This window comes from Mauremys reevesii, unplaced genomic scaffold, assembly GCF_016161935.1.
Source record: "Mauremys reevesii isolate NIE-2019 unplaced genomic scaffold, ASM1616193v1 Contig2, whole genome shotgun sequence".
NCBI lineage: Eukaryota > Metazoa > Chordata > Testudines > Geoemydidae > Mauremys > Mauremys reevesii.
The window spans coordinates 3,227,496-3,240,139 of record NW_024100826.1 but is presented as its reverse complement, the minus strand read 5'-3'; the positions used below and the strand labels follow the sequence as shown (position 1 = coordinate 3,240,139).

General features: G+C 45.5%; 1 protein-coding gene across 4 annotated transcripts in view; it reads left to right on the top strand.

Annotated features, from left to right (window-relative positions):
• KDM5B (lysine demethylase 5B) overlaps nt 1–12,644 on the top strand; it is a 192,856-nt gene that overhangs the window by 138,925 nt on the left and 41,287 nt on the right. For all 4 annotated transcript variants that reach the window (XM_039518029.1, XM_039518031.1, XM_039518028.1 and 1 more), the window contains 2 exons: nt 8,398–8,577; nt 9,789–9,947. In XM_039518029.1, coding sequence (XP_039373963.1) covers nt 8,398–8,577; nt 9,789–9,947 — 339 coding nt within the window. The remainder of the gene's footprint in view (nt 1–8,397; nt 8,578–9,788; nt 9,948–12,644) is intronic.

The window sequence follows — 12,644 nt, the reverse complement described above, 5'->3', positions numbered from 1 at the left end:
CATATGAATTTTCCCTTTTACTTCAGAGATTCTTTGAACCTCTGGTAACAGTGAAACCAAATTTTGAAACCAATCAGGTTCTAAACTAGTCCAATTAAAGGATACCTGAAACATAAGGGCTACTTGTAAAATTCTATCTTCAGGCCAGTAAATAATATGATTGCCTGCAGCAGTGGTAAGATTAACATGTATATCTCGCAATGTGGTGGCTTTAACATACATGCAGCTATCATTAGCTTGAAAAAGTAGGTGTCCTGTCAGGGTAGTTCCTTGTCCTCTACCCTCCCAACAAACGTCGTCATGAACAGTAACAACTTCCCCTGGCTTCAGTTTACGAATACACTGAAGCCGTGGGGGTTCTAACAGCCAAAATGTCCATTGACTCCGTATTCCTATCCAAATGTCAGGTGTTATTCTAAGGGCACTGGCTATCAATCAGTATACCAGGTGGTCTAATCTCTCAGATGTCACGGTGAATAATCCAATCCCACATGCATCCTCCCTGGCAGGATTCAGTATGTGGGAGCCCACACACCCCTAACTGGTCCAAATGTTTGGAAGGAGCACTGTGAATGTCCACAGTTCCACCCAGAAAGTGTCCAAGTATGTCTCCATGGCCACAGATCAGATGGTACTCCTGATGTGTCTGTAAGGGCAGTGGGCTAAGCCTGGTGCTCAAGATAACTCTGAATGGCCATTAGCTGGTCATTCAGGAAATCTTGAATTTCTGAACATGCTAGGTCCCACTGCAATGCCTTCCCAGCCTCAGTGATATTCAATGATGATGATGATGTTCGTCCATCGTTTTCGAAGAAGACCTTAACATCTATCAGGTTGTGAGCTGTCCACGGTGCGTCCGCAAATGGCTGGTATGTTCTGCCACATGTTGGGCAGACATGTGTGGGCACCACTGTTACAACATTTGCAGCTCTGGCTTTACGGAGTGCTCGCTTCTCTTGTGCTAGGGTTATCCATATTCAATACCATCTCTGTCAGTAACTTCTGGGTCATAGAACTAAGGGCGGAAATGACATGTAACTCACCAACTCCAGCCTGTACTTGGGTTAGCTGTGCCTCAGAAAATAAGGCCAGTGGCCTTCTCTAGTTGGCCCAATTTCTCATCATATTCTTGGTTCTTAAAAAGATTCCAAACTGCTGCTGCACTATTGGCCCCATCCCATAGGGATCTGGTCAAGTCCCTCTTCTTCCAGAGGAAATAACCCAGGCCCTCTGTTGTGCTAATCTAATGGCAGCCCCTTGTGAGCAATTTGGGTATGTAGAGGTGATCTGGAAACTGGATAAGGGCAATGTAAATTTGACAGTCCCTAGTGTTGTATTAATCACAGTCCATTGATATCCTAATACATCTCTCTTTGGTGTAGTAGTATATCACATCTGTTTTTTAACTATTCTCAGGTACTTTCAAGAGGCATTAACATTAATAGCATAGGAGGGGGTGTATTGCAATAAGGTACAGGTTACATTATTAATTACTGGAATAATTTCAATACAGGTAAAATTTCCAGTGGCAGAACAAACTTTTTGGGTATTCGTTTGATTATTCTTTAAATAAATCACTAAAGTGTGAAGGCCTTGGCCATTGGTTTTATCAAATATATGGCATTGTCTGTATTTGGAAGTATTACAGGGGTAATAGTGTAATGGAGGAGATGGCAGGGGCAGTGGCAACAAGATGCCTTTGGTACTCGTTATTTAAAATCCAGTTAGGGAGGACAATAGATGCTGAAGGATTTATCCAAACCACAGGGTGCAGCCTGTTGAATAAACTCCAAAATCCAATCAATACCACATTCCCAAGCATGGGTTCCACAAATTTCTTCCTGCCAGTGTATAATTCTTTGTTTCTTCACCAGGGTCAGTTCTTAATGTCCTTTCTAGTCAGGAATTCCTGGACTTTGGCAATTTCAGTGGAGCAAGTGTTCCTTCTTCTTTCCTGAAGCAATCGTGGTTCAGCATCCTACAGGGGAGAGGTTACCAGCACATCACCCTGTAATGGTTTTGCTTCTTCTAGAAAAATCCAAAGGCACAGTAGGTCTGTCAGTGGACGAGGGAGAGGTTACTAGCACTTCACCTTGTCTTTTTTCCCTGCTGTCCAGAAGGGACAGCAGAGCTAGAAGGAGAAATAGGCCAATCATCAGTAGGAGAATCCTCCCAAGGTGGGAGGGGTCTTTTTGCAGTGAGAAGTGTGGGTCCAGGCAGTCAGTCCTTGGCACTTCACGACAGTGTTGGTGGTTAACAGGACTTGGAAAGGGCCCTTCCAGTGTGCAGCCAGAGCAGTCTTTCGCTGATAGACCTTTACATAGATCCAGTCTTCTGGTTCCAAGGAGTGGCAGAGCTGCTAGGGTCTTTGGTTAGCGCTTCTTTACCTGTGAGAAAAGAAACCTAACACATTTCATTAATTCCTGGCAGTGTTTTGCAGATCTCATAGCTGCTTGGGCACAAAGCCCCCCCTTTTCTTGGTTGTCAGCCAAGTCTTAGCTGTGAGCAGTGTCCTTGAATGGGGCCAGTGTCTTATCTTTAGACTGAGCTTGCTAGCTATTTTTTTTCCAGTTAATTCATTCTGTTCTTTTTCCTTCTTCCCTTCTTGGCTTCTTTTAACCTACAAAGGAAACTTTCACTCTTCACTCATACACCTTTTTCCCAGCCATGAACACATACACATTGCCATTATACAGTACATTAGTCTTATTATTCAATGTATGCCATATATACTCTTCCAGTAAAATAACTTTATTACAGAGCTTTTGAGCAACAAGCCAGGACAAGCACACCCACTTTGAGGAGTCCACTCAGTACAACCTCTGGTGTCCAATAGCTTCCCATCCTCCCCAGCCCTCTGGCTAGAAATCTGAGGTAGCCAAAAGAATCCCATGTACAATATGGAGAGTGGGTTAACTTTTTATGTCCTTGCTTCCAAAGACTGTTGGTATGCAAATTTTAACAACAATTTATTTCAATTAAAAGATCTGGCCAATGAAGTTTTTTTTTCTTACTTAAGCAAATGTATTAGACTTTAGTATATCACATTTTCCTGATTTATCCAAACACATTGTATTTCAAGTAGAATAAAACAAGTATCTGCATTTTAATTTAACCCTTCTGTTTGATTTTAAAGTAGACTATCCGATGAAAATATTAAACACAACAATTCTGGCCACGAGACAAACACTACAAGACAGGACATAGAACACAGAACATAATTCCTATTGTGCCAGTAAATGCATGGTACTTTGAATGCTGTTTAGCTGGCATCAGTTTTCTCTGATTATCTGAAAGACAAAAAACAGAGGTCTACCCCTTCTGGGCAGTCAGTCATTGCTTAAAATATACAAATATCCTTGTTGATTTCAGGCAAAACAGAGGAATTACGCCATATTTTCTTGTATTTGTTTCATAGACAGTCCAGGTTTCAGTGGCTTCTACCTTATCAGTTAGATAATTTTCATTAATAGAGATGCTTTCTGGCTTGCTTCTGGATCCAAAGCTATCCACAGCTTAAAGATTCTTACTTAAAAAGGGACACAATTAACTTCATCAGAATTTTGATTGCCGTTTTACTTCTAACTCCTGCTTTCAAACACACAGTGATCTGAAAGAAAACACTACTTATTGTAGCCCCTTCGAGCCTAATAGAGTTTCAATTACATAGCACTGTATACATTCTTTAGCTAATTCGACTAAATTGTTCATAGCCAAATGATTGCAATGAAATAATTTCTTGCCTGGATTTATTTACAAAACATTTCAAAGACACCAAGAACTTTCCTCTTTAGCATTTTTACAAAGTTCAACTGCTGTTCCCTCCAGCAACTAAAGAGTTAACTTCTCAGTCTTTCCTTAAATCACTTGCTTGTCTCCCAACAGCCACTTTTATCAACTCAAATCACCATTTCAGGTATTGTCCTGGGTATTTGAAATCCCCATGCTTATACTTACTTACTCCTTCCTTCCACTACACCCTCAAAATTTCCAACCTGTTTTCCAATCTCTCTATCTGTTACCTGCCCGCTTGGGCCCAATCCTGCTTTCCTTGCTAAACCGTCCCTTCTATGGGCACCGGCTTTGTTCCACTACCAGTTTAGCTAGGAAGATGGGCTTCTCAAGTAGCCCCCACCCTTCCTGGTCTCTTCCCTTAAACATTCTTACTCACAAGGCTACCTGAGTCCTCCCCCGTGAGGCTTGACACCTGGGCAAAAACACATGGCCCTGTAGCAGGGTGAATCCCTGCTCCGGCCCTAAAGGGGTTAAAAACAGCCCAGGGAAGGGGCCGAGGCACCAGAAAACAGCCTTTAGGCTGGGCTGATTGGGAAGTGGCTGCAGCTGGGGCCATGCCCCAAACTGAGCCACAGGGCCTGATAAGAAGGCCAGGGAAGCCAGAAGCCCAAAGACAGTCTCTCTCTGCCTTCAGTGAGAGAAGGGCCTAGCTGCAGGGAGCTTGAGACTGGGTACCTGCGTGAAGCAGGGCTGGGGAAAGGCTGAGGGGCTGGGGAGCTCCAGCCTGGAAAGCCCCAGGCTGTGGCCTAGCAGAGGGCTAACAGGTACTGGGGGTTGCAGAGGGCAGCCCAGGGGTAGGCCAAAGCAGCAGGTCCAAACCCTCCTTGCCAGTGATGAATAGGCTGATACTGCAGTCTGCTCCAGGATGTGGGGCTAGACAATGACTGGCAGTAGCCATACACTGAGGCAAGGTGGGGATAGAGGGTGGGGGGTTCCCTTAGGAGGGGAAACCCAGAGAGAAAGGGGTTACTGCCACGGGGCAGCACCCCCATGTAAAAGGGCACCGGGTCCAGGGAGGGACACGGGGGCCTGAGGACAGGCGGATCACCAGCCTGCAGAGGGCGCTCCAGCGCTGGAACGAGCTAATTCCCGGAGTCACCAGCAGGAGGCGCTGCAGGCGGTGAGTCCAACCCGTCTACAGGCCCATTGGCGTTTAACTATTCAATTTCCTCTTGTAGCAAACACACTGCTGTTACGGCATATGCTGAGCACAATTGGTTAAATTTTGACAAGTCCCTGAAGGACCCCTTGCTTAGCCAGTGCTTCCTTTTCTACCTGGAAGTCCTGTTTCCAGGCCTACAACTTGCCCTGGGCGTAGGTTTGAGTTGCTGCCTGGTTCATGATCTATGCTCTTAATTGCTCAATTCTAGTGATCAAGTACACATCTTTTCCCTTTTCTCCAACTTCTCTATTGCCCAGTCCTGCTACAACTGGTGGTAAACCCACCAGCCACCCTTCCCGGTCAATCAGGGTGGAGAGAGGAATGCCAAACCTCTCTCCAGTTCTCAGACTTCTGTGGCTGAGAGTGGGCACACCTTTAATCATGCAATCCTCAACATATAGCACCAACAGTACAAGCAAAGCAAACATAAAATGACATGGGTAAAACAAATAGATAGTGTAAATTCTGCAGGGCTCCCTCTTTCTCAATTGCCCACCAAACTGTGACAAATTTCTGTTACCACCTGACACGAGGGATAGATTGATCAGGCTGACTCTACAGGATCATTGGGGGAAGATAAAGAAAACACACCATATAACTGAATTTTAAAGCTTCATTAATAAAATAATAAAACAACAGAGTGTGTTGGGAACGCTCCCACATCATTCAGGAAAAACATTAATGCACTTTCATACTCACACACGTACGTCCAGACTGTGTGTAACGTTCAGAGAAGGGGGAGAAGTGAACGGGAGATTATCCTGTATACAGCTTGTCCAGAATTTCCAACATGCTTTCGCTCTTGGGAGGGCTGTTCTTTTACACCCTGGGATCTCCTGCAGCATCTCTTTCAGAGATTCCAGTCCAAGTTGGCTGCCTGTGGCTTCTTCAGTGTCACCAAGCCACACTGGCTCCAGGGTCGCAAAGGCACACTGTTGGATCTCACTGGACAGTTAAGCTTTGCAAATGTAATCTCAGTCCTGTAACTTGTATTGCCTTTGGTTTGCCTCTCTCTATATTTTTTCATAGCCAGCTGGGGCCGAAAGCAGTTTTTCTTTGTACTTAGCATGGTCTGCGTTGATTCTTGACCTTGAACGCAGAACAACTTTCTCTTTTAGCTCTGGTCCAAGCTGAATTTCAAATTAACCCGTTCCTTTCCTCAATAGACAAATTGCTCACACTGTGTCAGAGGCTTTTTTGGTGATTTAAAAGCTCCTCTGAGATGTATGATCTTATCTAGATTGAAGGTACCTTCCAGTGGGCATTGTTTAAATGGATTTGCACATGTGTAATGATTCCAATTTTCTAAATACCTGCAGGTTTTAGGACCATAATGTATGTACATGTAATATGCTGGGATACCATTAGGGGGTGAGGTGGAATGCTTAGACTGTCCCCCACCCATTTTCCAATCACACACAGAGGGAGGATGCCCTGTCCGTGCTAGCGGCTCAAAAACTAAGGGTCTCTACCTACAGGGTGCTCACACAGGAGAGGATAACGAGGATGGCCACGACCCTCCTACTCCTCCCTTCAGCAAAGAGTGTCAGCTAGTCTCAGAGACACGGCGCCGCTTACTCTCATTGCATCCAATGAGATGATCAGACTGTCAGTAGCCCACATGGAAAGAAAGGGGGAGGGAAGATGGGTTCACATGCTCCTAGACCCAGGTAGCTTCCTCGCCGGACGATGCCAGGCTGAGTCAGCCCACCATGGGTCGCATCTTCTACAGATCCTCTAGTTACCGGGTTTGCGTTAGAGTATTTCTGGTCACGAGCTTTCGCTTCATAGAATACTCTGGACGTCTTTCGATAACTTTCATTCACACTGGTGTGTACACACACACACACATCAAGGCCTCTATTTCTAAATACCACAGTGCAGCTATACCTTACGCCCGGACTCAATACACATGAGGCGGTAACAACCCCACTTGAGGTGGTAAAAACCCCTCAGCACCGGTGCATACCTAATGCATTTCCCTTATGCATTAACCTTATTGGGGGCGGCCAAACTAACAGTTCCCCAGCACCACATAAACTAACCTTATTGGGGGTGGCAAAATAGTTCCCCAGCACCACTCTGCATCTGATCTTGCTGCACAGTCAATACATTCAGATGGCGTAAGCCCAACAGGGACAGACGGCCCCACGGACAGTCCTCCTCCGATACCGCAATAGAGATTTCAAAAGGTCTCAGACCTCTCTTGTGGCGCCATGGGGTTCGAAGGAGAACAATCCGTAGCAGCTGCCTGTGTCTCAGAAGGCGTTGCCATCCCAGATGAGCCCCTAAATTGTCGGAGAAAAACTTAGTTCTCACTTTTTGGTTGGGTGCAGCAGAGTCAGATACTTTATTTTCTCTTTACAATTGTATAGAGGGAGGGAGTGCTCTAGGACACAGGGTTGTCCCAGTCCCAGGCAGGTCTCTCTACAGGTAAACAATTACAGCAAACATTTATACTTTTTGTTGCATACAATAATAAGCAACAGCTGCATTTGTTTATACATAGGCCATCTTGATATCTTATTTTTTTCACTTCTATTTAGATGTCAGTCTACATTCCTCATTATCTACGCAACAATTTCTCACACAGTTCTTTCCCACTTGCCTCACACAGTCCTCGCTTCTACAAATCTCGCGTTATTAGGGTTACAGCTAGCCTAACTCTTGCTAACAGAGACTGTCATGCATTGAAATCCCTGTCAGTTCTTTCTCTACTTCCACAGCCCTGTTGAGTGGCAGCACCCTTAATTTCAGCTCTTTCTCTATTTCTAAAAATGTATTTGATTGAATCACTTTACAACAAACATTGTTTCCTATAGCAGTACATAGTATCAGTGCTATGCAATCTTTTGTCAGTTGAGTTTTGGATGAAATTTAAGGTGTTTGTAACCTGTAGAGTCCTAAATGGTTTGAATTCTGCCTGTTTCAGAAATCACCTCTCCTTTATGTGATTCTGCCATGCTTCCAATTGATGGAGCTACTTGATCTGTAGCTCTCTAATTAAATGAACAGGGGCTGCTTTTAAGGGGAGCTCTGCTTTGGAATGTTACTCTGCTATGATGTGCATAAACTGGTTTTGATGTACCTTCAGGGCATGCTACAAAATTTCATTTGCTTTACAGCAGAGAGGGATGCATGGTGGTGTGGGTGCTAGACTCCCCCAGCTGAAAGCTCCTTTTTGGCCTGGAGTTATTTTGTAGTTGTCCTTTTTTTTAATGCTTTCAGTTTGAAAATGTACTTTATTATCAGGGCATTTAAAAACATAGATAACAAACTGGTGCCTAAAATTGAAAAAAAATCATAACTATGACTGTTCTCAGTAGGTGAATAAAGTGCCTAGATTCTGTTTTACAAAATCTCACTCCAGTTGATTCAAATGTCTTTGTTCTGTTTTTGTCTTGTACAAATCAAGCATCTCTTAATTTCTAATTCATTAGGCTGGAGGACGTGTGCCTGTGCTAGACACGCTTGTGGAACTTGTGGCAAGAGGTCGCTCTATCCCGGTTCATCTAGACTACCTGCCAAGGCTAGAGTCTTTAGTGGCAGATGTTCAAGCTTGGAAGGAGTGTGCAGCCAATACATTTCTGACAGAGAACTCCTCTTACTCACTTCTAGAGGTAAGAACTCTAAACTGTATTCACACATGTGCACAGAAAGAACAGGAGTACTTGTGCCACCTTAGGGAACACCCGATTGCTCTGCCGTCGACTCCTGTACTCCACCGCGGCAAGAGGCGGAAGCGGGGTTGACGGGGGAGCGGCAGCAGTCAACCCCATGCCGTGAGGACATAAGGTAAGTTGACCTAAGATACGTCGACTTCAGCTACGCTGTTCTCATAGCTGAAGTTGCGTATCTTAGGTCAATTTCCACCCCCCACCCCCTCCCAGCGTAGACCAGGCCTTAGAGACTAACAAATTTATTCCTGCTCGGTCCATAAGCTTTCATGGGCTACAGCCCACTTCATCAGATGCATAGAATGGAACATCTAGTAAGAAATATATATATACATACAGAGAACATGAAAAGGTGGAAGTAGCCATACCAACTGTAACAGGCTAATTACTAAAGATGAGGTGGTATCAGCAGGAGAAAAAAAACTTTTATAGTGATAATCAAGATGGTCCATTTTAGACAGGTGTGAGGATACTTAACATGGGGAAATAGATTCAATATGTGTAATGCGCAGAGTTCGTGTCTAAGTAGTCACCTCTCTGCTGTAGGTATTAATCCCATAAAAAGCTGAAATTGGCATTAATATTTTATTAAATGTTTTTGCAAAAGGTTTTAGAGGCATTGTGCATATTGTAAGTTTACTGCATACTTCTCTTCAGCCTGGATGAGGCTTGTTTTATATTTTCCTTAACTAACTAAACTAGAAACGAAGACTAACTGTGCAGACAAACTTCCCATATCAAATTCTTAAGTACAGTGTGAGCAGAGAGGTTCATGTGACACTGCTCGTTAGCCTGGATATGAATCTAAACCGTTGCAGCAACTGGAAACATTCCTAACCTTTTCCCAGACCCTAGTTTATAAACTGGAGGGGCAGCCTTGGAGTCTTACAGTGTGGCCAGGAGCTGACTGCTAAAGTCAAGAGGGAATAATGCGTGCTGCAGCAGAGTCTCCATGGACCTCCATGAATTTGGCTGCGGTCTCGTCCATTTCAGTAAATGGGATTCAGTCCTCTGGATGCTGTTTTTCCCCCAACATAACCTTTGCTTAGTCAAAGTTTTAGGTATTTCTGTTCTAAATGGACTTATGAGTGCATGGCCATGTGTTATGCCAGGATAAATGCACTGAGAAAAGTTGTGCTTTTGCTGTTTCTTAGGTCTTGTCCCCCAGATGTGATATTGGAACATTGGGTTTTAAAAGGAAACAGAAGAAATTAAAGGAGCCAGTGCCAAATGGAAAGAAGAGAGGGACCAGGCTGGAGAGTCTTTGTGATCTGGAAAGAGCTCTGTGTGAGAGTAAGGAGACAGCCTCTGCGGTATGTATTAAGCTTTGAAATACAGGCTCATCTTAAGGTTTTTTCCCCATTTGATTTTATATCCTACTTGCATCCCTAGTATCTTCCTGCTGCCCAGCTTCTCTCCCAGCTCTCCACAAGAGGGGTGCAGAATTCTGAGGAGTCTTGTGTTGCTTAGTCTTGCCCCCTCTTCAGTCCTGCCTCTGGCGATGGCAGAAGTAGTCAATTTGGCTTTTTCTCACTAGTTTGTTTTTATATATTTTAGATTTTATTTCTTTATTTGGGCAATAGCACTCTCATTCAGTTTATATCTCCTCTCTCCAGCCTGGGAATCACCAAGGTACTGAGGTTCCAGCCCTCTGGTGCAGCGTCTCTCTACAGGGCTTTGTCTTCCTACTCTTTCCCTCACCCCTGACCCAGCACACACACATGCAGAGTTGCTCTGCATGTTTCTATCAAAGTCCAAGAGGTGCTAGATTTGTGAGGTTGCCTTTCAGAAGCTTCTGAGGGCAATCTCTGCTCTGCTTACTACTAGCCAGATGACCTTCCCTGTGCCAGGGCACGAAGCTCTGAGTCAGACCAGCACATCAGGGCCTTATGATTTCTCCTTCCACTGTGGAAAAGCTCAACCAAGAGCTGCAAGTTTCCTCCCGAAAGGATTCCCACTCCTGTTCATATCAGAGATGCTCTCCAAATTCACGGTTGCTTCTTTTATGAAGCTCTGTTTCAGGTTCAGAAGAGGAATTGGTTTGTGGGCTGCAAAGTAGGGGCACAGCAGCTCAGCCAGGCTTTGGGTAATCTATGCCCAGCCAAGAAGTACATAACATCTCCATTTCTCATGCATCATTGGAGTGCAGTAAGTGAGAAATCCCTATCTATGTACAAAATGCCACTTGATTTACTGAACAAAGCCCAAGTTACTAGGTCTTTCAGCTTTCCTTTCAAACTTCCAAGCCCCCATTGGACTCTTCACATAATCTGGATTTGCTCCAATGCCTATCCTTGGGTGGGTGAATTCCAGATAAATTACATTGAAGCACAGGGACCCCTCCCTCTTGGGACAGGGAGATGGGGTGGGGACTTTGTCCCAGGCAGGGTCCCAGTCTCTGGCCTATGCCTGTTAGTGATCCACATGAGTTGTGTAAGATGCCTCGGGGAATCCCACATAAAGGAGCGCTGTCACATCTGTAAGAACTTTAATTCTCAGACACAGAGAGAGCATGACATATGTCTCAGGGCCCTCCTGATGCAGGCTGCCCTACGCCCAGCTTCGGAGCCGGCACGGTCTGATACGGCACACAGCGCTTTGGCTTCAGTGTGTAGCGCACCCCCGGCACCGGGCTCTTCTCGGCACCAATCCCCTGGTCACTGGTGCCGAAGGAAAAAACAAAAGTCGGCACCAAGCAAGCCCAACAAGGGGGCTCTGGGCAAAGGACCCTGTTCGGGCCTTACAGACACTCCAGGCCCGCAAAAGGGCTCAGGCCTGCAAAAGGGCTCAGCCCCGCATAATTTGTCCCCACAAAAGGACCTGCCACCAACTCCAGGGAGCAGTAAAGGGCCCAAGCTGAAGGTGCAGCTGACCTCCTCTCAGCTCCCAGCGCCTGGAGATTTAAGAGCACCCCCGCCACAGCTGGCACTGTGTGCAGCAATGGAATAGGCTATGGCTCCCTGCGAGGACAAACCCGCCGGATAAGGCCTCGCACAAGACAAGTGAGCACTACTGATCTCCGGAGCCAAGACAGAGCCGTAAGTCACCATATTCTTAGTCTCCATGTCAGCCCAGGTCTCTGGCTTGCCACCACAAGTCATTGGCATTGTGCTCTCAATCTCTTTCTACACACTGGGGCTTGCCTAGGCGTAGACGATCTCCTCAGCACCGGTCTTCGTTGTGCCATTGGTCGCCATCGCTGAGACCTTGAGGATTCTCCCTACTCCTGGCACTAGTTGGACCACTCCCGGCACCGGTTGCCAGTGGCAACAGTGGGCCATTAGACCCAAGCCTCGACAGCAGGGGGTGACTACTTCTCTGGCTCCGAGGTGCAGTTCAGCCCCTTGCCCAGACAGCAATGTGATTGGGCTCCAGAGAGCACGTCCGCAGCATCAGAATTGACACCCTGATTCAACTTGCAACAATTGGTTTCGACTTTATGACGCTCGGTCCTGCAATGGAGTGGATTGCGGTTCTAAGTTACGACATTTCGACTTACAATGCAATTTTCAGAAATCAATTGTGTCGCAAGTCCAAGGACTGCTTGTATTCTGCAAAAAAAAATCGGTGTTAAAAGCCAATATAGAACTGTGTTTTTTAAACAGACAGGGAGATGTATATTCCTTCCCACTGTGCCAGGAAGCAGTTCTACTTTGGGAGTTCTACATAACCAACTCAGTTATCTCAAAGCTGCTTACCTCTCAGGGAAGCACAAGACATTGGCAGATCACTTAAGCAAGTCTTTCTCCTCTCACCATGAATGGTCACTATATCCAGACATAGCCAGATCCATCTTCCAGCTTTGGTGAACTCCACAAGTGGACCTGTTTGCAACAAAGGCCAACAGAAAATGCCATCAGTTTTGCTCCCAAGAGGGTCACAGCACTGGATTTTTGAATGCTTTTCTGTTATCATGGATGAACTCCCAGTTGTATGCCTTTACTCCGATACGATTACTATCCAGAGTCCTATTTGAGGCCAAGTGGGGTCATGGTTGCCTTATATTAATA